Here is a 27419-nt window from a genome sequence, read left to right as displayed (position 1 = left end):
CCAACTATAAAGCATTCTGTTCCAATTTTAAGGCATATCATTACGGTCGTTGTGAAAGGAAAAGGTATCAGTATTTTTTCAGTTATTTAGATCATATACTTGTATGCCCAAGGAGTTTTGGCCTGGTCTGGTACAAATGTACATGCCTGCATCCACAAACACTTACTGACATCCGAAACACTGGTCATACAATATCACTTAAAATGTCTTTTATGGCAATTGGTTTTGAATGAAATTGATATTTTACTTATCCTAATCCCCCAACTCATTCAAGTAAGAATTTCTGATAGGAAAATAATATAGTGTTTTAGGAATTTTCACAGTACTACATGTATAAAGAGTCCAATCCAAAGGTGGGTGGGTGTATGGAGAAGCTAGAGTTTGTTGATTTTCTAACCTGCATGCCAAATAATAACAATGTATTTCAGAAAACTTTCAGTCTTTCAATTCACATTTTGTATTGGCCGATCTGTAAGTCTTGTATAGTTTAGATTGCGCATTTAGATTCAGTTTGAATCATTTGGCTTGAATCCAACATTAGCCTATTGTGTCTTTGTTGGTCTTCACTTCAATTCTGAACAAACCTCTTGCAGCATGTTGAAGAGATAAATATTACATTACATCTATGTAAGCATGTTATGTAACTGTTAATAATAGATCCTGCTGTAGCGATTGATATCATTTTGGGCAAGCCAAGAGAGGGGCAAACAATTTTGGGTATACATTCATGTGGTGCCTTTTACATAAAATGCTCTAAAAAGGCTTAAGTAATCGTAATTATGTTTTGTTTGCTGGATTTTATATATCTTTGTTTTTGACAACAAACCAGTATTTTACTGCTAGTCTGACCTTCACCACACATGATTTATTTATGGTATACATATATTTTTTAATCATAAACACTTGAGAATGTTCTTGCAATCTTATTGGTTCTTACCTGTGTGATATGACACGATATCACACACTTTTGCACATGGGTGTCAATGCGATACTCGTATATGTGACATGATTTGGTCCATGGGGACCAAAGGAGGCATTTTTGGAAATTGAATTATTGTAATTATTACATTACACGTACAATAGGCTATCATTTACTGAAAACACCAAAGGTCTAGCATACTTGGTTCTAAAGTTATGAAGTTTTTTCATGCCTATTTTCTTATGTATTTTATTGTTTTTACTCCATATTTTAACCTTTTATCTCAGTTTCATATTTGCCCCTTTGGCCCCCATGGACCAGATCGTGTCACATATGTTGTTTGAACCAATCGGAGGTGCATAGCAACAACAGGACTGATCGATTCTAAAAAGCCTTGTAAAATGTGGGATTTAATTTGATTAAAATTTGGTATACTTACGATTAAATTGAAGTGTTTAACAATGAGGATAAAGATATTATTTTTAGCTGCTGGAGTGCATCTATCGTCTCACATAACACATGACATCATTATTTTAAGTAAAACAACTTGGTCTTGCCTCCTTGTTTTACTTAAAATAATGATGTCACCCGTGTTATATGAGACGATAGATGCACTCCAGTGGCTAAAAACAATATCTTTATTTTTAGATAATCCAAACACAAACTTTGCTTTTACTGTAATAGATGCCCATAACAAGTCATCGTGGAAGGATCTTCCAGTGCCAGGTATCTGGCCATCAGGGGTACCCTTTCATACACCCAATCACCCGTTAGATGGTAAGTATATTATTTGTATAATATTTTTAATATGTCTGTTTGGATTTATTTATGCACAAGTTCTCAAACTGTGGGTTGTAATTCTTTTGTAGTGGATGGCAGCTTCTTCCAGAAAGGGTTGAGTAACTTGGGAATTTTGGGATAGGATATCACGTTAGAGAAATTGTATTAGAATGAGAATTTTACATGCGATATGTTTGGTATTCTTATTGTGAGTTATTGCATGTTGTGTCTTTGTTTTTAGATTCAGATTTATTTTTTGTTTTGTCTTACACACAGAATATACTTTTTTAAACATGTGTTTAACATTGGGAAGAAATTGCATTTTTTCACAAAATCATTCATATGAATCTGTTTTTGAACAGATGGTCTCAGAGAGGTCACATTTGAACGAGTCGGCTCATTTTTCTTGGTCTGGTCTCAAATAGGATCAACTTCAGAACCCTTGGAGTAGCACAAAAGGATACCTGGGTACATGCTATCTCCACCCTCACTCCCTTGGTCCACTTTTGAAATTCAAGGGGCCGTCAAAAAATTTATAGAACTCGGTATGCTACTTTGTCGCACGGTATTGAATTTAGTCTCATTTGAAAGCTTGTTCCTTCAAAACATTATTGCAAAGATATTATATTTTTGCATCACTGTATGTGGGCAGGACACTCTTCAGAGGAAGCCTACCTCCATGAAATCACAGGTACTACCAGAAGTGAATACAGGGTCATTATGGAAATTTCTCCGGAAGAGAGTTCAAGAATGGAATGAGCGTCCCTGAAGATAATCCAATGTCCAAAAGACTTGATGACGTCACCACTAATGATATACGTGCTGGTACAGTGGCATTGTTAATGAATAAAGAGCCAAATAAGAAACATGAGATAGCCATAAAATATTACAACACTGATGAATGTGTTTTCAACATTAATCCATTAACATTGGTCTTAGAATCTTCATGTACAAAATTGATAACAATTGACATATTCAGGTCTGCACCTTCTATACACTTAGAATGAGGACCGAGACAAGTTTAATCTATATATGTGGCTAAAGGTGATAAGACATACATTAATCACTGGAATTACGAGTGCATTTAGTGGAAGCACCTGGATCTCCCAACCTAAGAAGATTATCATTCGGTCACCATATTGCAAGGTCTTCTTTGCTGTTTCTGAGATCCAGGGAGAGTCTTGATGACAGATCATTTGCCACATGAAAGTACAAATATAGGCATATGTCATACAATTTTGATAGCAAAATTGAGGCAGGCCTTCATGTGAAGAAGGTTGATGGTAGGAATGTGACTGTTCTCGGATTGTGTCCTGTACGCTATTTTAGTTTGTCAAGCTGCCATTCACAACAGAAGGGTCAGCAAACTAAAGTAACCACATTGTGCTTCAGGCATGGCCTCCAGTTAGTGAAACCTATTTTAGAATTTTAAGTCCTGCCTTCATAATATCTGGTTTGTTGGTGATCAATGCTGGTGAGCCTTCACTGAAGAGTGGCTCAAGGAGCTATGTGAAGATGTCCATCTTGTTGACATGAAAAGTTTGAAGAAAAATTGTGACGGGTGCATTAATGTTTGTAGTGATCATGCTAAAGAGTGATATAGAAAGAATTCGTCTAGTACTTTTTCAAGTACCTTGTTCTACAAACTTATTGACCGCCCCTTGTATGTTAACAAGAAAATAATTTACGAGCATGTGCTTGCTAGATCATAATTAGTTTTTTAGGCAAAGTGGGGGGGGGGGTGTTGCAAAATTAAAATTATAAATTATTAAGCCAATATTGCATGATCAAATTTTTAGGTTGGCACTTGTGGTTCAGTCTTAAAAAATATCACAAATTTCATAAAAAGACATGCAATAATTAATGCATGCCCTATAAATGAGAAAAAGCACACCAATTTCATCCCCAAACAATGAATTCAACAGCATTAATACTCTAAAAATCCAAATTGATCCTTTTTTATTATTATTAAAAAGAATACATATACATCAAAGATCAAATATCTTTGACATGTTTTAGATGATAATAACGCATTGAGATAAGTGTAGTGTGTAAAAAAATCCCGAGGTATAGTGATTGACCAGGCTCCCAGCATAGCACATGCATGCTTTAAGATTTGGACAGACAACTGAAGTCTTTTTAACTGTCCAAATTTGAATTGAAATTAGACCGGGTCACTTTCTGAGTTGTTACTCTGTATTGGATGTTGACAGTGTTTTTGAACATTTATTTCATCACAAGGAGCAGCAGGAGGCATTTCATCTTGGGATTTGACAGACTTCCAATACTGGATCACTATAGCAGTGAATGTCCAATGCAGGATTGTGCACACATTATCTTACATATTGTTAGACTGGGTCACTGGAAGATTGTTCACAACACATACTCCACATATGTGCTACTGCTCTCGGGCTCTTTTCTGAGTTGATAGCAACTTTTTCCTTCTTCTTCTTCACTTGATGAAACTTGTACTTTTGTACTTTGGGTTTCTCAATCAAACTGCTTCAATCTTTGGCTTGTACTTTCACACAATTGACCAGCTTGTGCTAAAAATGCTGGTTTGGGGGGAAAATGCCAAAAAACATGTATTTTGCAACCCCAAAAAGTTATTTTGTATAGAAACTTTTGGTCAAAATGCTGCAATTTGCTCAAAATTATTTTAAGACCATTCTCTAGCGGCAAATTTGTTTAATTCTTCATTTAAATTCATATTTATAATTTTGGACTTGTTTCCTTTCCAAAATGTATACATTTGTATACATTGGAGCTATACAACAGCAGTTATGATAAATCAAATCACTATACAAAAAGTGGAATGTTCTTGAGAAATATCCACTTACTATTTTTAGAAGTGACATTTCAAGTCAGGATGCTTTCTCAAACTAGACAGACATCTTCCAGACCAGTATAGGTGCCAGTCTATTATGAAACATGATAATAAGTTTCAATACATATTTCTTTTATAAAGGAACACCAAAGTTCACTAAGAGGGTCCTTGTCAAAATAGTGCGCCATTTCAAGACGGTCTTAGGGTTGAATGTAAGTATTTTATTGTTCAATACATTAGACCTAAAAAAAAAGATTTGATTGCCCCTTCCCAACCGACCAAAAAAATAAAAAATCACAGTCACTTTTTTTGGAAATATAGCTTCTTTAACATTTTGGAGTTCTCGTCACTAAATTTTAGTGAAATTTAGATCTTAAAAGGTGTAGACCCAACATATTCACCTATAGATGTCAATGAATGCTGTAGGCTTATATTTAAAACAAATGCATGACTATAAGTTTAACACAACAGCATGTGCCTGCAAATTATCTAGAATTAATAACTGTACATGTTTCTCATTGACCAAATGGTCCATTGCAAGCTGTAAATACTTAAAAAAACTTAGCGATATTTAAAAAAAAATACACCTACCGACCCAAAGAAATTGGAGAAAAATAGAAGAGAGACGCCTGTGTGCATGCGATTTTGATGAAATTAATCTCATGTTTGACCATTTCATCTTTTCAAAAAAGCAAATTTAGGAACTTTCCGTGCAAATTTGTTCCAATTAAAACCATTAAGTTTCGATACTGTATGTTATATTTACACGTTTCATTATAATTTCTTAGCTCACCAAGAAATTCGCACCCAGTTGCTGAAGTTCTGTATATGTGACTGATATGCATAACAGCTACCTTACGTCTTTAGATCAAACAACAGAACACATACCACATGTAGAGTGCTACATATTGCTTGCAAAGCTGGTGTTAAAGGTTATCCATTCTTGGGATATTTTCATAGTCCTATATGCCCAAGGTACCTTTGATATACAAAAATGTAATACTCACATTGTACCTTTGTTTTGTGTGTATCAAACTGAAATTAGGGAGATGATGACAATGAGGGAGGAGAGCAAGATGATCAAAATGAGGTTGAAGTTGATAAGGTAAGCAACAGAGATAGATGTTACAAAATCTCATTCACCAAATGGTCCATAGCAAGCTGTAGATACCATGGAATACTTTGCCTACAGACCCAAATAAATATGTGCTTTACATATAAAAAATTTAATTACTTGTAAAAATATAAAGCTGGTTGGTTACCATATATAATCTCCTGATCAATGTATTTCAATTGGACACAATAATGGGCTTATGACATGCAAGTAAAGACTACACAAAAAGTAACACAGCTGTTATATACGTCTATAGCTTCAAAACTAGTAATTGTTTTCACAATATTTCAACATATGAAGTAGGATGATTTATTTACACACATTTTGATAATATGTCTAATGTTCAATATTAACAGCACAGTAGTCAAATCAATACAAATAGCTACAACTTTTAAATTTGGGTATGTTTCTTTAAAAGCACTACTGTGTTGTTAATAAATCATCCTTCTCTCTATGTTAAAATGCTGTGAAAACTGATTAGTTTTAAAGCTATATGCAGTAGGGTATACAGCCCTTTTGTAAAGTGTGTGTGCTCCCCAGTATTTAAAAAACAGAAGAGAAATTGGAGAAAAATAGAAGAGAAATGCCTGAGTGCATGTGATTTTGATGAAATTAATCTCATATTTTACCATTTCATCTTTTCAAAATAGCAAATTTAGGAACATTTCGTGCAAATTTGTTCCAATTCAATACATGTATGTTATATTTACACATTTCATGATTATTTCTTAGCTCACCAAGAAATTCGCACCCAGTTGCTGAAGTTCTGTATATGTGACTGATATGCATAACAGCTACCTTACGTCTTTAGATCAAACAACAGAACACATACCACATGTAGAGTGCTACATATTGCTTGCAAAACTGGTGTTAAAGGTTATCCGTTCTTGGGATATTTTTATAGTCCTATATGTCCAAGGTACCTTTGATATACAAAAATGTAATACTCACATTGTAACTTTGTTTTGTGTGTATCAAACTGAAATTAGGGAGATGATGGCAATGAGGGAGGAGAGCAAGATGATGAAAATGAGGTTGAAGTTGATAAGGTAAGCAACAGCGATAGATGTTACAAAATCTCATTCACCAAATGGTCCATAGCAAGCTGTAGATACCATGGAATACTTTGCCTACCTACCCAAATAAATATGTGCTAAAGGGCAAACAGACCTTCTTTTTTTTTGGATTTACATATAAAAATTTTAATTACTTGTAAAAATATAAAGCTGGTTAGTTACCATATATAATCTCCTGATCATTGTATTTCAATTGGACACAATAATGGGCTTATGACATGCAAATTAAGACTACACAAAAAGTAACACAGCTGTTATATACGTCTATAGCTTCAAAACTAGTAATTGTTTTCACAATATTTCAACATATGAAGTAGGGTGATTTATTTACACACACTTTGATAATATGTCTAATGTTCAATATTAACAGCACAGTAGTCAAATCAATACAAATAGCTACAACTTTTAAATTTGGGTATGTTTCTTTAAAAGCACTACTGTACTGTGTTGTTAATAAATCATTCTTCTTTCTATGTTAAAATGCTGTGAAAACTGATTAGTTTTGAAGCTATATGCAGTAGGGTATAAATTTGATCATTTCTTAGCTCACCAAGAAATTCACACCCAGTTGCTGAAGTTCTGTATATGTGACTGATATGCATAACAGCTACCTTACGTCTTTAGATCAAACAACAGAACACATACCACATGTAGAGTGCTACATATTGCTTGCAAAGCTGGTGTTAAAGGTTATCCGTTCTTGGGATATTTTCATAGTCCTATATGCCCAAGGTACCTTTGATATACAAAAATGTAATACTCACATTGTAACTTTGTTTTGTGTGTATCAAACTGAAATTAGGGAGATGATGGCAATGAGGGAGGAGAGCAAGATGATCAAAATGAGGTTGAAGTTGATAAGGTAAGCAACAGAGATAGATGTTACAAAATCTCATTCACCAAATGGTCCATAGCAAGCTGTAGATACCATGGAATACTTTGCCTACAGACCCAAATAAATATGTGCTAAAGGGCAAACAGACCTCTTTTTTTTTGGCTTTACATATAAAAATTTTAATTACTTGTAAAAATATAAAGCTGGTTAGTTACCATATATAATCTCCTGATCAATGTATTTCAATTGGACACAATAATGGGCTTATGACATGCAAGTAAAGACTACACAAAAAGTAACACAGCTGTTATATACATCTATATCTTCAAAACTAGTAATTGTTTTCACAATATTTCAACATATGAAGTAGGATGATTTATTTACACACATTTTGATAATATGTCTAATGTTCAATATTAACAGCACAGTAGTCAAATCAATACAAATAGCTACAACTTTTAAATTTGGGTATGTTTCTTTAAAAGCACTACTGTGTTGTTAATAAATCATCCTTCTTTCTATGTTAAAATGCTGTGAAAACTGATTAGTTTTGAAGCTATATGCAGTAGGGTATACAGCCCTTTCTAAAAGTGTGTGTGCACCCCAGTATTTAAAAACCAGATTAGAGAAATTGGAGAAAAATAGAAGAGAAATGTCTGAGTGCATGTGATTTTGATGAAATTAATCTCATATTTGACCATTTCATCTTTTCATAAAAGCAAATTTAGGAACATTTCGCGCAAATTTGTTCCAATTTAAACCATTAAATTTCAATACATGTATGTTATATTTACACATTTCATGATCATTTCTTAGCTCACCAAGAAATTCGCACCCAGTTGCTGAAGTTCTGTATATGTGACTGATATGCATAACAGCTACCTTACGTCTTAAGATCAAATAACAGAACACATACCACATGTAGAGTGCTACATATTGCTTGCAAAGCTGGTGTTAAAGGTTATCCATTCTTGGGATATTTTCATAGTCCTATATGCCTAAGGTACCTTTGATATACAAAAATGTAATACTCACATTGTAACTTTGTTTTGTGTGTATCAAACTGAAATTAGGGAGATGATGACAATGAGGGAGGAGAGCAAGATGATCAAAATGAGGTTGAAGTTGATAAGGTAAGCAACAGATAGATGTTATAAAATTAAAAATGTTGAAAAAAAGTAAGAGTGCCCTCACAAAATGTCTGAATATACCTTTAAATTTAAGTCATGTATATTATAACAATATTGACAAAGATAATTAGAAGTCGTGTTTTCTAACTTCACACTTGTAGTTTATACTGATCACATTGCTGGTCACATTCACCACATTTGACAGTGACATACTGGGAATGTGTAAACGTCACTGAGAAACAAAGTCAAATCAAGTGAAACTCTATATAAATACAATAGAAATAAAGGGTGCAGCATTATCCTTTACACCAAAATAATGTGTCCGTCTCTGAGGCAGTAAAAATGTAAATAATGGGTGAACCCATTTTTTAAACATTTTTATTGCTGAGGACACATTATTTGCGTGTAAAGGATAATGCTGCGCCCTTTATTTCTATTCTATTACCAGAAAATAGTGCAATTTAAAGAGAAAACATAATTTTTGGCACAAATATTTTAAGTTGCTTACTTCAAGGTGGAGCGTGTACGTGTAAGTGACAGCACATATCATGGAAATATTGCACGCGTAGAAAAGCGTAATGCTGTGCGTAGAATGTGTTACGGCGCTTGACCCATTATAGCAGAACAATGGGCTTTCACGTGACGTTTTTTAACAAATCACAGTGCGTGATTTTGAATAATGGGTTGTAAGAGTAATAGAATAATTAAAAAAGGAAATAAAGTCTGTCTTTACACATCCATTTAATTAATATACTGTAAAAGTAGATATTTTTGTGTGCAGATATTTTTTCGCGTTTTAGATTTTTGAGAATGGATTCTTGATTTCCATTTACTCATTCATTGGATATATTACTTTCCATTTTCAGAAGAAAAGGTCATTTGTAGCAAAACAGGCAGTGAGTATATTTATCTGAAGTAAATTATTTCAATTAACAAAACAATATAAAGACTCACCAAAAGTAAGCTTGTTTAAATATGCATATAGTTCCAAAATTGATATATGTATGCCCCCAAAATAGAGCTGGTCACAATGAAAAACTTGATGGATTCAAAAGTTCCTGTAAATTATATTGACTGTATTGATCGACTCCAAGTATCCATTTTTCTTACGTAATTAAAACATTTTGTTTTTATCAAAGGATTGAATGATTGAAAACACAGGTGCTTGTATATTTGTATATTTGAAAATGTGTGAATTTTAGACATAATATATTCAAAACATCTCAAATGAAGGTAAGATCCTGTGCAACAACATTAGGAAGTTGTCCATCAATATGATATGGTGTCAAAATGTTTGTGTTTTACTGTCTTTACAGTATCTCATCAAGTGTAAGTTTTTAATTCTCAAGTTTAGTTTGTTGTGTGATGCTGCTGTATTTCTAATACTGATCGTAATCAATGAAAATATAGTTGTATTTAAAGAAGCTGCTTTACTTTTTTGGTTGGTCTTTATCTTTATAACATGAAAATTCAGAAGTATCGACCTTACAGAATAGATGTCTTGTTAATCTAATTTGCATGCTAAAAGAAGTTATCAAACAAGTGATGTTGGCTGTGACACCATCAATTTAAAATGAGGAATATATATTCCACTATGTCACAAGCCAAACTGTTCTAGAATCTGAAAATGGCTTATATTTGTAAATTTGATATATCTAAAAACCTGAAAGGTCTATTATTGTGTGTGGTCATTTTCCTACTCACCATTCTACAGAAGTTAATATGTGACATGATCAAGTGGAATGAGTAGGATGTTGCTAATATTGATTTTAAGCTGAAAGTAGTGTATGCTGTAAAAGGATTTTATTTTATCACATGAGTGGGGACTTCATTTCGCAAATCCATGATGACAATTACTTGTAGTTTCAATGCAAAATTTCATGGACTCACATGGTTTATTTTTTCCATTAATTTTTGCCGTTTGCAAAATTAAAGCCCATGTGAAATTATGTCCTTATACAGTATTTAAAAAAAATCAAACTTGAATATTGCCAACATGTGAATCATTCATTACCCTTGATTGTGTCATGTGTACAACAGATTTTTCCTTAGTCATTAATCCTAAGATGGATGCAGACGAGTCGCTATTTAATTTCTTTCTGTAGGATCGTTTACCCCAATTTTCAATACTTTTTTGATTGGTTTTATTTTGATCGGACAATATACTGAAAAAAAATTATTATAAAGGTATTTGATTGGTATTTAATTGCAATGGTCATTATTCAAACAAACACTACAGTCTGTCCACATAGAAGTAAAAAACAAGCCTAACCGATTGGAGGTCAATGCTTTGCGTCACATATACTGCGTGTTAAAAAATGTGATGCGTAAAGAGCGTGGTGTGCTCAGCAAGCACAAGTCACACAGCAGTTGGCATGCCAAAGAAGCATCTATGCATGCATTGCACTGAAATAATTATTCACATACCTCCAGTTTTCGAGGTCTATTTACTTTGTACTTCTATTTGGACAGACTGTACTCTCTTTTTTTTTTTTTTTTCTTTTTTTTTTTTTGTCGGCTTTTTATTGTTGAGCAATGATGTCTGGCCACCTCAATGCTCTGAACTGTGATACAATTCAAGAATTTATTGAGAACTGATTCAAATGTCCCATACTAAATGTTTTGCCATTTTAGATGTAGGGGAATGTCAGAAGGTATGTTGACATTTCATCATGCTGTATGTAAAGTTTTTGATTAAAAAATTATGAAAAATATGCTCCGCCTTACCATGCAAAACAATATCCTGAGATGATTTAAGTATAACAGTATGTGACTCATGTGCATTTATCTTGTCTTGATTGTTTATGAGTTAACTTGCCATCAGTTATTTGATGATTATGAAAGTTATGTACACATCCATTTTAACTTGGTCCAACCATAATAATATAGTTTTAAATATTATTTTAACATCATATAATCTTTTAATTTGTTCATGCAGTCAATACCATCATTAATTTTGGATGCTTCATGACCATTCTGCATTGTTCCGAATAAACGCTTTAAGGATTTTAGTGGGCTTATAATGCTCAAAATACTGAAATTAATGCTGGGTAATGTCTTTATACCCATAAAAAATGACAATTTTAACAAATGAAGAGCTTTGTTTCAAAACCCTTACATCCACTTGAGCAATTCTGAGAAAACATCAAAAAATCATTTAAAAAAATCACTGATATAAGGGGGTTTGGCCTACCCAGGCATCCCGCCAAAAACTGCTTTTGTTGCAGGCCCCCTTATAAAATATCAATGATTTTTTTGATGATTTATTAATGTTTTCTCAAAATTTCTGAAGTGGATGTAAGTGGTTTTGAAACAAAGCTCTTCAAATGATTTGTTTTACGTAAAGTAGTATAACAGTTTTGGAGTTTTAATTCCTATTGTAAACACATTGGGAGTAAAGCAATTATTGTGAACAATACAGAAAAATTAACAATTTTTGATCATAATTCACCATTAATGATTTTTCTTCATTCATAATTATAACCCTAACCTGTTCGATGTCACAGAATCTGTCCAAATGATTTGAAAATGCTATATATCTAATGGCTATTTCATGCCCTATTGCATTTGATATTGTTTGCTGAATGCTTGAACCAGTGATACATAACTGATTGAATAGTGAGTGTGTGAATGAGTGCTTGAAGATTACAGACCATTTGCAGATTGATTGTTTCATTAATTGATACAATTATGAATTTATTTACTAACACTTATAATAACACTGACTCATTTTATTATTAGTCAACAGAAATCTGTTGGGAAGTTGAAATGAAATTCCAAGTCAATGGTTTGTTTCAAAATCAACTCATAACAACTGTCTTAACATCAGGTTCATTGTGTTTCTGCTGGTAAGTTTATAAAAAAATGTAGTGCCAATTGACTTTAATTTAATTTATTGTCAAAGTCAATGTGTGATCAATGTGTCAGTAAATCTCTATAAATTTTATTAACAAAATTTAAGCAGGGTATGACATTTTAGTGGACATTTTAATAATAATTTCATATTTTGTCTGTTTTACACAAATAGGTTTTAAGTGATCTAAATATTTACCATATTTAAAAATAAATATTTGTCTTAACTTGGGTCTCATTTGCCCATTTGCCTGTGATTTGGAGATGTTGTGAACTCATCCAGCTCTAAGTGTGCATTACCTTTAATGAAATTTTTGCAAGCTTTAAAGGTAATTGGTCAGATTTATCAAAATTGAGGTTTCAATTTTATTTGGAGGAAGATCACTAAAGATATCTTAATTTGACATTTCAGTTATAAATTGGTCAAACTGTTTGGATGTATGAAATATTTTTGTAACTTTCAGTTGCCCAATACTTTACTATGTAAGCTTAATTATGGTTATCATAATTAGTCACATTTTCCAAATGAAACACATTTCAGCTGAAAATTTATATTTATTATGAGAAAAATTTCTTTCAAGGAGCCTAGTTTTGATGTGGCCTGACAGGCTGACACATTCTTTAAAATATTGAATTGCTCTGCAAAAGTTAACAAGAATGATGAGATCATAGAGGGTATCAGAGACTGGAGTATGTATTAATTATTTATTGTCTTACGCTAGAGTAAGACTATAAGATGAGCTTTGTCTGTTCATCCATCCTTCAGTCTTTCAGTGTGAAATATTGTGTTCTCAATCTGTGTTTGTAGTCACTATTTAAAACAGGAATAAATGTATTAAAGTTGGTATCATTTTGTGACATTTTTGTTCAACATATTATATTATTATATTGGATTATGTTTAACTTTTGATGGTATAATTGTTTTTGTTAATTATTTTAATAATTCTTAAGTTAAAAAAACACTGCCTTATAATTGTCTCAGTCAGCCAGGTCAAGAGTGACTCATTCTTTGTAGGGTCATAAAGATTCATACCTTGAGCGCATGTTACGTGTATAGAGGCAGATATTCTTGAAATTCTCATTATTGCAGGGAATGTAAGCTTGTTATTGGATAAAAAAAGATTTGATAGTAACTAGTAACACTTCATTGATGAAATCAACCAACAATCAAATGTTATCATGATCTAGGAAATTTAAATATAACTGTCAGAGTAAAAGAGTGTAAAATTTGCTGCCCTATGCACTAGTTATTAATAGATCCCTGTAAATATCAGACCTACAAAAGTAAAAGTATCATTCCAGAAACAACAATTTTGCATATTATTTCTTATCAGAAAAGGAAGATTATGTATGTGAAGCTGAAACTATGAATTTTAATTTAACCATGGTTCATGAGAAAGGTGATAAAACTTAAAACTTTAATGCTGAATGTTTCATGTCATAATGTACTTGGTTGAGCAGCATCTATATGTGTACAGTCACACTTGAACGGGAGATGTCCTAGATTTCATTAACATGTTTTTACAGCCCAGAGTACAGGGGTATAAGAAAAGGATTCAGTCAATTGCAATTTGCAAACTTGATTTAGGAAATATTGCAGTAGGATTGAGATGTGATAGGGGTGACCATGACAATAGACATATCAAGCCAGTGGTGGTTTGTAGAAAATACAGGTTTCCAAAATAATACATCAATAAATAACTTCCATTCGCCAAGATAATCACCCAAGACACCCATCTCATTCCAATACAAACCGCGCAACACAAGCATTGCGCAAGCCCGTGATCTGCTTCCAATACAAACCATGTAATGTAGCATAAGGCACGTAAGGTGGTCTACCTTTCATTTTACTTGACAGTCGTTGGGGGCTGTTTAGAACGTTCCAATGAGTCCAATATGGCCCAACTTATGCTAGAGTGAACACAATAATGCATTTAATTTTCTTACATGTAAAAATATGGCCAATTCAGAAAGAAAATCTTGTTTATCGTGTAGGGCTTACTATACACAATTACATTTTCTTGGGACGCTTGACTATTTTGTTTCCACTGATGTAAGCCTATTTTTGCATCTTCCACTTCAACGTAAGCTTTCTTTTCTTTCTCTCTGCATGTCTTTATAGGACCAAGATATTATACTTTGTTCTCAAGAGAATACAATTAATATAGACGATTGTATGAGGATGCAGTTTATTTGTACTATGATTTTATTTTTTAAGTTGTAAACTATTATGTTGTTATAATGAAGTATATTCATACGTAATGGTAAACGTAAATAGAAAGCAAATTTATACTTATACGCTACTCAAATTTGTCACACTCACCGGGTCAATAGGGTCTTCAGCGGATCACTAGCAACAACAATCTTCAGAGCAATAACATCCGCTGAAGACGCCGGTTGACCCGCTGAAAGCACTCCAGTTAGTGTACCAAATTTGAGAAGCATAGAAGTATACATTTGCTTTCTATTATATTATTACCTTGTGCCTAATCTAGAACATGAGAAAATATTGTAAAGGCCGTTAATATTCACCTATACATGCATGATTAAGTGTTATATGTTCCATTCATCTCAATCATTAACCTTCAGAACATTTCACATGCATGCTATTTGTCTCAGTGCCTTCATGGACTGTTTTATGGTAATTCAAATAGTGAAACCGTAGAACGATCTGTTGGTCAGCTAGATATTCAATTTAATTTCATCCCATCACATCAAATCAAAGCTACACCCTTTTTTAAATACTGGTTACCAGTGACTTAATGTATGTACCATAACTCCCCCACTGTTAAGAAAAACCCTCGAAATTGGTTAGAAATACATGTCAGATATTTTGTATACATATTAAGGAATTTCTAGGGAATAATTGAATTCTGGGTTGGTCAGGTAACATCTGAAAAGAGAATCAAGTTTGGTTGGCCTAATATGTATTAGATTTTGCATTGATTAGGATGAATTATACTTAGTCAGTGTCACTTTACATGGCGATAGAGGCCGTCAGTCTTTTTGTGCGAGAACCATTGACTTGTGGGTGTTATCGCTCTGTGTGGTAGCGTCACTGTGACTACGGACATTACATGTGGCGATTATGCTCAAGTCGCAGAGTACCATGCATGTATTCAGTCAATGCGGTAATCTTAGCAACAACTCACTCAGAACCACTGAGGCCACACTGACGACCTCTAATCCCATTAAAGCTGCTTATTTATGTAGGAATCTTGTTTTGCTAATTGGATTATTGCGTTATTTTCATTCAGTAAATGTATTTTTGCATTTCCTAATATTTCTTTTATAATTTAATTCTATATAAGTTAGTCATGTAATTTAAAAACATTAATAATAAAAATAAGCCTAGCTACTGGTTCTGATTTGTGCATATATTGTTGTCATTTCTCATTTTAGGAATACATCTTGCGTGACCTTAAAAAAATTGGTGACATTGAAAAAATAAAGGGAGAACTGGCCAAGCTTGACACATCAATTTTCTTACCGCTGCAGAACACATCTGTCCACACAATCGATGATCTTGGAAAAGTAAACTCAAGGTATGCGGTGTTTGTTTGTCAATATATACACTTCTGTTTACTTGTATTTTGTAGATTAAAGAGCTCCTAAACAGCGAACAAATATTTACTGGTTATGAGGGAAATGGGGCAAAACTCCTGCCCAGGATACTGGAGAATGTGAACCTATTTTCCTTGAGACCGGGCGACAAGGGAAAATAGTTGGGAAAGTATTTTCCACCATCTAACAAATAAGGAACAGAATAACATTTTGTTTTTTATGGCACATGAGAATAGTTGTCATTTAATATTTCTTTTAAAGAAATGACAGCTAGTAAAACCAGCAGGTTTTGTCTTCCTGTATTTTAGTCAGCTATGATTGTTTGTCTCAAAACTCAACAAAGATTGTTTTTTAGGGGGATATTTAAATCATATCTATTGGTCATCTACCTTGAATTCACAACACAGTTCACAATACTGTAAAATTCAACAGCTTCAACGTTGTAAGAAAATCCAACTATTTCATCTATACAGGCATTTTGCTTTAAGACAAACAATTAAATCAGTTTAATTTTTGTATTAGAATACCTTTATATCTATTTATGGATGAGCAAAGCCCTCAAAATCTTCATTGCAAGAACATTTTTATCAACAAAGACAGTGCATCTGTCTGTATGTGTGCATAATCTACTTCATCTTTACATCTGTGCCAGGTGAATGCAATATCACCTTCACATACTGATCTGGAATTTTTATATTTGTTTCCTTGGAAGCCTCTCAAGTCTGACAGCTCTGCAACAACACATCACCAATTGGCTTGTCTGCTTGAAAACATTTCATCCTCATGTATTCTAATTAGAAACTAGTTCTATCTACCAGTTGTGGGACTTCATCACTGATGAGGACCCCAGCATCGCTGGACTCAGATGTTTTGTTGACCATGAGCTCTTTCTCTGTCCAAAGTCCATTGCAGCCTTGGTCTATATGGTGTATTTACAGTCTGTCTCATATTAATAAAAAAAATTAATTATTTAAATAGTAACTTGCAAGTTTTTTTAGAAAGTTCTTGTATCTTCTTGTTCCAGATTTGTACATGCATTTGTGAAAGGAAACAAAAGCCTTCGTGCCATGTTGTCCACAGGCGATGGGAATTGCCTCTTCAATTCGGCTGCATTAATATTATTTGGCAGTGAAGAGCTGTCAGCACTCCTTCGCCTGTATAGTGCATATAACGCTGTGCTGCATTTTGATGAACTTGTTGACCATGTAAGTTATATATGACTATGCTGAATTGTATCCATCACAAGCATGGAATGCCAGGTGTTATCTATCATACTGGTAATAACTGTTTTATTTTTACAAAGTAATAAAAAGACTTTCTGACATAATTTATGTTTCATCACTGATTTTTATGACCACTAGAGAATAGAGCCACCTACGCATTGTAACATGCTCATTCTTAGCATTCATGAGTGATGTACATAATCAAACCAAACTTCCATGAATCCATGTGTTGTGTTTGATCAGGTAAAATCGAAATTTAGGGATTTAATGTAATAGACAACAGAATGTAATGTAATGCTGGAAATTAGTGTCAAATGATGTGCCAATATGGATCAAATTTGTGAGATTTTGACAGCTACAATGCCCAGCTTGAGTCTACTGATAGCACTTGAGAATCATACTTCAACATATGTACATGAGCCCCATAAGTCATATATATTGGGCCCCAGGGCCCCAAATGTTAAAACAAAGGGCCGGCCGTTTCTCATCATATAAAGCAGCTTTATGGCTCAGAGTTGGTACACAGTTTGCACCTGAGAACTGCATTGTTATATGTACATATGAGCCCCATATATCACATAATATTGGCCCCAGGGCCCCAAACGCTAAAACATAGGGCCGGCCGTTACTCAGTAAATAAAGTAGCTACAGTGGCCAGCTTGAGTCTACTGATAGCACTAGGAAATTATACTTCAACATAATTATGTACATGGGACTCATAAGTCAAATATTATGGGCCCCAGTGCCCCAAATGTTAAAACAAAGGGCGGGCCGTTTCTCATCAAATAAGGCAGCTTCCGAGCTCAGAATTTGTACACAGATAGCACCTGAGAATTATATTGTTACTAACACCCACACACCTATCCACCCCACACACGGAGGACTAAACAGACAGATCGTATATCATAATTGGAAATACCAGCGTGATGCGTTAAGGCTGTTCCAGTTAAATTACATACCCATTGGATGTTCCATTTAATTTACATACTCCCTCTGAAATGGCCCCAAAAAAGGCTGTTCCGTTTAATTTACATACTCCCTCTGAAATGGCTGTTCCATTTTATTTACATACTCCCTCTGGAATAGTTTCCCCTGAATCATATTGTAAAAGAGACTGACAACAGCACCCTATGGAGAATAAGAGAGACGACTCCCCTGGGAGTGAACTTTTTACAATATATTTATTTTAAGTGCTACGACAGTGCAACCTACATTCAATTAAAGCTTGTGACTTGAACTTTCACTTTTTACACATACAATTTCTTTATTTTAAGGCCTCAGCAAATAAGGACTGTAAGTTTGGGTACACCGATAACATGCGGGTATAGCCGTATTTGTGTACAAATATATAGCCTTCTAGTCTTGTTTGCCATTGCGTAGTTTGAATGGGGCATCATATTGTGGTCAGCCAAAACTCCTAGCATTAATTTACTAAACTTCTACAGTCAAGCAAAGAATGTACAGACAAGGTCCCCCTGTCAGTCTTTGTAAAGTACAATATTGCATCACTGATGTTTTCAATGAGATAAAATGTACCAGAGTGGTTACAATGCCTCAGAGGTATGTTGTTCTTTAAAGAGGTCAGGTAGATGGAAGAGCTGGACTTTCACACAATTTCAGATAGAAATACAAACTCTATCAACATAATTTAATAATAATAGCTACACATGACATTAGCTAAATAATCACGTGCATTTATTGTGTATTCATCTAGGTCTATGTCTTGTGACTGTTTGACGATGAATGCTATAGTTATACAGAAATGTTTTCAGGTCATTTGGTTAGAATAAGCATGTATCTGGAATGCATTCATCATTTTTTGCCATTGGTTTAAAAGCTGAAACAATAAGATACTTGGAATTGACATTATTTAAACAAGAGTTCCTCTGGTTTGTTAAAAATAACCTGTACCCAATGTTTGCCTTTTTGTTGATTCATGCAGTATTTTTCTTTTTATTTGTAGTTACTGGTGGAAGTTAGTGGCAATGGCCAGAAAGCTGATGTTGGTAAAATGCAAGCCTATGTGATGGAGATTATCTCTAGTGCAAGCAAACTTTCGCAAAGGCCCACAAATAATCCGTCACCAGAGGAACTGATGGTATTCTGTATGAATGACCAACTTGCAGATACCATAAGCCTATACCGAGATTCAGGTAAATTGTGTTTCAAACATACATGCATTCAGACTGAAGTAAAAGCCACCATTCTTTGAAAGATTTCTGTCATGTAATAGTATGTGGGGCATCACAATTTCGACTCACATTGCCCTATGATGGCCGCAACTATGCCTAGCAACAAGCAGCCTTTACCGAATGGCTCAAAGAGTACTGAATGTGAAAGATCGTATTGCTTTTCATCTTGGATGTATAAGCTCTATTGTACTCTCTCGCTTGATAACTTAAGAGCTACCAAAGTGACATCTGCATTCTTGTTTAAGTGTCTGTTAGTAGGCATATCACCTATAAATGCAGCAGAAACATGTTATTTAATGTTTCTACATGAATGAGCTTTATTAAAGCATCAAAATTCAAAAAACAGAATTGAAATCGGTCAATGCATTGTGATGTAGTGTCAATTTTAAGATGCTCGTAAATGGAATTAAAACCTGCCACAAATGGCTATAATGACAAAATTGGCACAATTCGAGATTTTGAAGGTTTATTTGGACGCTTGCTTGAAAAAGCAGCGTTAATTTAAGTATCACAGGTTAAATGCATATCTTTCCTAACTTTGTTAAAGAAAAGAAAATTTAAAAATCTATCATTGAATAATTATAATAAATTAACCATTTAGCAAATTCAGCCAATCTGCAGACAAATTAATTAAAGGTGAAAAAATGACTAAGTTCAGCTAATTAATATGCAAAATTGATGCCAATAGAAATTTGTACACGATATCATGGTGCGTTTTTTTTGCACACATATGTATACAAAGTTATTTCAATTGACAACAAAAAATACACAAAAAGAAATTAATGATGCAAATTAGCTAATTACAGGTAATTATATATTCATGATATTTTTATGTAAATTAGGCATGAGTAATTTTGGTTTTTTTAAAAATATTTAATGAAAGTCTATTGATTCACCATAAATATGTCAAGTATGAAGCTGTTATGATGTTGAATAAAGAAACTGCAGTTAATTACTTGAATATAATACAAAACATACAAAGTTTGACATTTTGACGATCTCTGAATAGAATTTTCATTTTTTCTGTAAACATGGTATGTGTCACCATTGCTCAAAGCCAAATCCAAAAAGTAAAAATCAAAATTCATTTGCAATGAGACTTTAAATGAACATTTTGTTATCTGGATTAACATAAGATGACAAATGGTAAAAGGAACAGACATTCCCACTATACCGCGTATACAAAAATAGTATGGCCTTGGACACACACAATGGCTTAGAGCTATCGTGGTTTGGAAAATTACTCCCTAAAAATATCTTTGATATAATGTTTTGTTTCAACTAGTTTTTCTCAAGTGTTTCATTCGTCATCGACGGAAATAATTTACATGCTAAGAAAGATTAGTATTTCAGCTAAATGGTGGTAGGTCCCTTTATTTCAATAGGCCTATATTTACTGATTTATGAACGATCTTCAAAAATCCATAGAAACAGGCAGCAACTCTTAAACAAAACAATTTTTAATTTTTGGGGACCCGATCGTAGCCTCGGAAAGGCTTCACACACCATATATCAAAAATTCAAACAATTTGGATAAATGAAGCATATGAGGAAATTCATTTAACGACATGGATGTTTTCTAAAATTGGCTAACCTTGAAGCGTGCTCTTTTCAATTCACTGTTATGCTTGCATGCACAGTGTAGCAGAATTATTGTGCAGCCACTGTGACATACATACTGTTAGTAATGTCACCATTTCTCTTGACGAGAATGCTGACGAGATCACTCATAGAATTTATTATTTGTATATGGCTTGCCCATGCTAGGGACTTTACCGAAACACAAGTGGTAAGTGAGTATGCCCATTAGATAATGCCGGAACTTCTCCCCTAACAAAGTGTGCATGTATTTGCGATACAAATAACTGTTCAATTTTCTGAAATATTAAGTAACAATTATAATATTCCAAATATGTTTGATCAGTGTCTTATTATTCATATGTTTTTGTTTGCTTTAGGTATTCATCAACTTTACTTTCTGGCCACAGCATTATGTAGGCCAGTAGTACTCTTTGAAGAAAGTCGCACACGTGATACAAAGGAGTACTTTGAGTACATGCTTGCCAGGCCTCTTGTTGACAACTTTGAAGGTATCCATGTACTGCACACAAGGGCAAGTTCAACAACCATTGTGCCTAACCATTATGTGCCATTGGTAGAAGGCAGAAAAGGTAGGTATCACTAAATCTTTTAAACATTTAGGGCCAAAACATACTCGGTCTTCATAAAATATTTACATCCAACTATTTGATGGTGATGTCAAATTTACGCCACCTACCACGTTCAATTGAAAAAGAGATTAGACATAGTGCTTAATCCATAAATTGCTAGTGATTTTTGAGTAGCATTGTCATTGTTTCAACTTCAGTTAAAATAAAATAGTGGGAACTGACCACATAAATTAGGTTAAAATGTGCACACATTTAAGATATTACACAATATAATTGATAATGTTGGCAAGCTCATGGTTGTTTATTTTTATAATATAAAAGCACATAAACTTTTGCTGAATGTAAATTTGACAATGCTAACAACAATTCTTCTGGCAGAAATATAACTTTAGAAGTCACATGCATAGGCCTTCTCTCATACCCTGGAGAGTTGAACATACATATAGCTATAATTGTCGCATAGTATCTTGTAAAATAAAGTTCATATTTTCAATGATTTTATTTACAATATATATGGTACTAATGGTTTATAGAGAAGCCATTAGATGAATGTGAGACACATTTTACTATTTCCAAATAGTGTCACAACTCTGCTAAAACATTCTCTAACTTGGATCTTAAAACAAATGTAGTAACACTGCAGCATTTTACCAGTATTAATCCCACACCAACAAAAAATTATTGTATTTGTTTCCGGGACACACTTTTTATGTGATGACCTTACCATCAAATATGTGATGCCAAAATGTTTTATGTGAAAGCCTAATAAAATATGTGAAATTTATTGATTTTAAATTTGCTGACCACTAGTTACTATATACCAAAAGCCCGTCACACAAACATAAATTTTGTGCAACACTTGTTGGAACATTTGCATTATTTATTAATCATATATAACAGGTACAGGGTGAGTAAAAAAAAGTGCAATAGAGAAAAGAATCCATTTCTATTTAAGAACCGAGTTGAATCTTTTAGGTTTCAAAACATTTTTCAAATGACATATCCATTAATGATTGTGTGTGAACAAATCAAGGAATTACCATTTACCGTTGGAGTCAAGTGAGGTATGAAGGACTTAAAGTTATAAGTTTGTTTGAACAGAAAAAAATAAAATAAATAAAGTAACGCAAAAATCAACCTTATTTAAGTTAAAGTCAGTTTCAGAGCTGGTACCTTCATCGTGCATTGTGTGCTCATAAAAATTAAACGGTAGTAGCGAGTCACTTCATTTTTTCACAGAAGGTGACTATTGGGTGTGGCATTTATAAAAACTTTCAATAATGGTAAAGTTCAACTTGGTTCTTACATAAATATTGATTCTCTGCTCTATTGCACTTTTTTTTGCCTCACCCTGTATATTTGTGTGAAAAAGATAAAACATGATTCAAGGGAAAATTACAAAATTTGCCTCTCCCTCCCCCACCAAGCAATGTTGGTCTTCACAATAATGTGCCTCATACATTCATCGGTTCAAGGGAGTGGAGAGTTTATATTAATATAATAAGTGTTTTGTGCAAGATTGATGTTGTAGATTTTACATTGGAAACTGCAGATAAACAAAGATTACATTTTGAATCTAGACATTTGTTGATGGGGTACTAAAAGCAAATATACTTAATATTATACCACAAATGATAGTACGAGGGGCAGTCAGTATGTTTTAAGAGTTGACTTGTGACGTCATATGTGGATTGTTTTCGTGGCATTTCTCAATGATTACATAAACAATGTACCTTTGTCTTTCAAACAACACATGTAAAAATTATATCATACACATGATTACATAACAGCATTAGCATAAAATCAATATACTAGGGACACTGCCAAATCACGCAAAAAGGCGGGCCTTTTAAATTACAGAAACAACACGTGTTTACAATGTCCGAAAACAGCAAATGTACAAGCTGCATATGGCTAGTTTTGGGCAGGAATAAACACTAGGTCCTCCGGTAGCATTTGGTAAAATATGAGACTTGCCATTAAACTTTGGTGGAAATGGGACGTCTGGAAACTTCAACAACTTTAGGGCTTGAATGGAAGCAACATTATTCTGCAAAAATGGCGAAAATGAAAAATGAGTTATTACAAATGACATTAATTATCTCCAAAAATGAAACAGACTAAAATATAATGACTGGTTACGTGTGAGAGCTGCGGGTACTCAGTGCGATGATAACTGGTGCAAATGAAACAACAGTCTGCGCATGCACAGGTGGGATGACCGATACAACATGGTGGAATTGCTAAATTCCATGTAAATAGGGCCTAAAATATTACAAAATGCTATGAAAATTTAAATTTAAATATTCATATGAATTTTTATGGATGATTTCAACCTGAAATGAACAGAAAAGTTTTGCAAATAAATTTCTCATTCAAACGATGGCTTCTCTCTTTGTACCACTACTTTTTGTATAAATGTAACAATGGTACAATAACAGTTATATTTTAATCATGGATTCAAATATTTTCTAGGGAGACTTCGTTTAAATGTTTGGAGATTAGTCAACAGAACTGGCAAAAAAATTTGAATTTCCATGTTTGCTATTTTTGGCAATATCAAGATTTTTAAAGAAAGAGAAGCCTTGTTTTTGTCAAAAATAAGACATATTTGACCACGCATTTTAAATAAACCAAAACCTTTACAGCCCAACAAACATGGTTTAATGAACCGGTAGTTTGTGTTCTATTACTGTTCCAAAAGGCAGCTCTCTCCATTCTTTAATTCCCGAGAAAATATAGAAAATACAACAATACCTCATTTCAGCCTCTTATTTCCCTTAACAAAAATGCCTCAATTTCACCAGGTTACTCTAGACCATTGATTTTATGCTAATGCTGTTACACAATCATGTGTGTGATAGAATTTTTACATGTGTTGTTTGAAAGACAAAGGTACAGTGTTTATGTAATCATTGAGAAATGCCATGAAAACAATCCACAAATGACGTCACAAGTCAACTCTTAAAACATACTGACTGCCCTCGTATGAATGTTTAATTATAATGAAGAAAAATAATAAATACAAGGGATAGTCATTATTAATATTCATAAAAAAGCCCAATAAAATTGCGAACTAGCATAAGGTATATTGCTCGACAAGTAAAATTTCTAGCCATACTGTGGAATCATGGCATGTTGCCTGTGGGGATCGACGCTAAGTCAGGTACCTCATGAGCAAACTCAAAAATAGTGCAAATGGCGCAAGCGTACACAAAAGAAACTTTGCGCGTAAGATGAGCGATGTCGCCAGGTCTTAGCACAGGTATGGAATATTCAAGGTTCTAGCAATAGCAATTACTAAAATACTTATACAAAAACTTCTGCTGTGATTTATATCTTTTATAGCAGTTGCTAATTCTTTCTACAAATTGCTTGAAAATTAATTGGCAGTTTTGCTGTCTCCCTGGTGGGTTGCGTCCACCAACATTTATTTACAAAATTTATTTGTACTAACTGTCCCACATTCTCCTATCAACCCTGATACTTTGGCAATTTACCTTGCCCCGGTTATTGTAGTACCTTCATTTTTTTTGTCAAAATGAATGCAAAGGATTAACCCTTAAGTGTGACTGGAGGGTATAGTACAAAAGTGGGTCTGGGGATGTGTTGCAAACATGGGTATATCAAGCCTTCTGGTATGTTAACGGATACTTTTTCTATGCAAATGTGGTATATGTATGGGTTGATTTTTCAACATTTTCCAAAATTTGCACAAATTTTAATATCTGATGTGATTCACCATTAAAAATTGTACAAAGAAGGAAATATTTTCGGAAATGTGGTTAATTTTGGTCAAAATTTGACTCAAAATCATGACAATTGAGTATATAAAGGGTTAACTCTTTCATTTCTTGGGGAAATTGGTATTGGTATGGGTGCTGCTTTGTCCTTTTCAGAGGCACTTCCCTACTCAGCCCTCTCCCTCCCCTCTGGTGATATGATTGCTCAGAATTTGTGATTTATTCATTCTATCTGACATATGTGTAGGGTTAAGAAAATCCAAGAAACGAGGCCGGTCAAAAGAGGTGAAGCTGAATAAGAAACTCAAAGATCTCTGCATTATGGAGAAGCTGGGCTTGTGCAACATTGATGAAACAGCGTACATAGATGGGGGAGTGAGCATGATACAATGCGACAGGTGTTTCAGCTGGCAGCACAATATTTGTGCTGGCATTTACAGCGTGCCAGAAGATAAGGGATACTATTGCTGCAGGGGTGACAGTGACTTTGAGTAAGAACATGTTTTTCTTCTTCGCAACCTAGGTTTTCATAACACTGTGCTCTAAATACTGATTCAGAAGAAAAGTAGATCACTCCTGTTTATGTATAAAACCACTAATAATTATCTATTAAAGTCAACCATTATTAGAATGTCTAAGGTATGTATGCACAAAAGATTTAGACAAGTTCTATAGTTAAATACAGTTAAATTGAGCTCAGCCATAAACATCCCTTAAATTTTTGTTTATTTATTTTTTATTTGGCAAAATTGACAACAATACAGAAAATAACAAATAAGCAATCAATCATCATCACAAGAAACACACAACCAAGTCAATGAGCCAGGATAACCCATAAAGTTTGCTAAATATGCCAACTTATTTCCAATGGGGTCCAAAATGAAAAGGTGCCTGCAAAAGGGAGATGATGTTATTTAAAATAGATTTTTGAGTGTTCTATAATGTATGTACAATCTCTTGTTTTCAAGAGAATGCGGGTCTCCAGTCCCTCAACTGTTCTAAAGTTTTCTGCTAGCTTGGCTCGCCGTATAGCTATTTCCCCAATTTTCCCCTGATTGGGTGCATTTCCCCTGACATTTTGACAAAACTAGGGGGCACGTGCCCCCCACTCATGTACTAGTCAAGTCTAATACCATTATGTAGTATCACGTTGCCTTCGGGTTGAGCTCTGTACCATTTTGGGTGATTTCACTCTAATATGTATTTTCATAGATTAATTTCAATATTTAGGGTTATAGGCAGGTGAGAGAGGGTGGATGTATTCAAGTAATCATAATTAAAAATCAAATGAAAGAAATAAATAAACTTTTGGCTAAAACACTTCTGTGCAATGAATGAGTATAAGACGAATTAAAAATTATGTATTCTTGCAATTACTAACAAATTGAACTATCATACCAATTTCAGAAATAGTCTTGTATTGATACGTCAAAACACAAGCAGTGGCGTGCGCAAAGGATACATAATTGGTATTAGACTTGACTAGTGAAAGAAGGTCGCCCTGGCTTGCTGGGGTGGCCTTTATGAAACAATGTTGTAAAACAAATGCACTAATCAAGTCTAATATCAGTTAAGCAATTTATCTATAAATATGTCAACAGTGATGGTAATTAGTTGCTTTAAAAACAAACTATCTGTCAAATCAATGATTACAGATCAGCAGATGGTGCCGAATTCTGAAGTTTTGTTATAATTATTAGACAATAATTAGAAAACGAAAGAAAATCCATGTTTCTCTGTTATTGAGTTTCTTGACACTAGGTGTACATAACTGTTTACCTGTTGTGTTGTGCATAATACATATTTTTTCACTCGTTCTTGTATTATTTTGATATTATAATACCAACTATTAAACATAAAAGATATATGTCACAATATTAATGTTGTCAATTCTACCTGTCTCATTTCAAACACAAGTTTTCAATTTTACATTATGAATTAAATTCTTAAAGAATTGAAGGTTCATAAAGGCCAAGAGATTTTTTTTTATTAC

General features: G+C 33.7%; 2 protein-coding genes and 2 long non-coding RNA genes across 4 annotated transcripts in view; all 4 read left to right on the top strand.

Moving 5' to 3' along the window:
- The window catches only part of LOC140143081 (kelch-like protein 14), a 163409-nt gene that overhangs the window by 11874 nt on the left and 124116 nt on the right, over positions 1 to 27419 (top strand). The gene's annotated exons all lie outside the window — the stretch shown is intronic.
- On the top strand, positions 7514 to 8684 carry LOC140142883 (uncharacterized). The gene is made up of 2 exons (XR_011857600.1): positions 7514 to 7578; positions 8625 to 8684. It is a non-coding gene; the product is annotated as an uncharacterized lncRNA (long non-coding RNA).
- On the top strand, positions 12423 to 19404 carry LOC140142693 (uncharacterized). Its single transcript, XR_011857561.1, has 4 exons — positions 12423 to 12529; positions 15936 to 16078; positions 17122 to 17302; positions 19284 to 19404. It is a non-coding gene; the product is annotated as an uncharacterized lncRNA (long non-coding RNA).
- LOC140142328 (uncharacterized) overlaps positions 19416 to 27419 on the top strand; it is a 28143-nt gene continuing 20139 nt past the window's right edge. The window contains exons 1-3 of the mRNA XM_072164297.1: positions 19416 to 19473; positions 21471 to 21683; positions 25674 to 25917. Coding sequence (XP_072020398.1) covers positions 19416 to 19473; positions 21471 to 21683; positions 25674 to 25917 — 515 coding nt within the window. The remainder of the gene's footprint in view (positions 19474 to 21470; positions 21684 to 25673; positions 25918 to 27419) is intronic.

The sequence above is a fragment of the Amphiura filiformis genome, chromosome 20 (assembly GCF_039555335.1).
Source record: "Amphiura filiformis chromosome 20, Afil_fr2py, whole genome shotgun sequence".
Lineage (NCBI taxonomy): Eukaryota > Metazoa > Echinodermata > Ophiuroidea > Amphilepidida > Amphiuridae > Amphiura > Amphiura filiformis.
The sequence above is the reverse complement of the archived record's forward strand: the minus strand, read 5'-3'. Positions and strand labels throughout refer to the sequence as shown.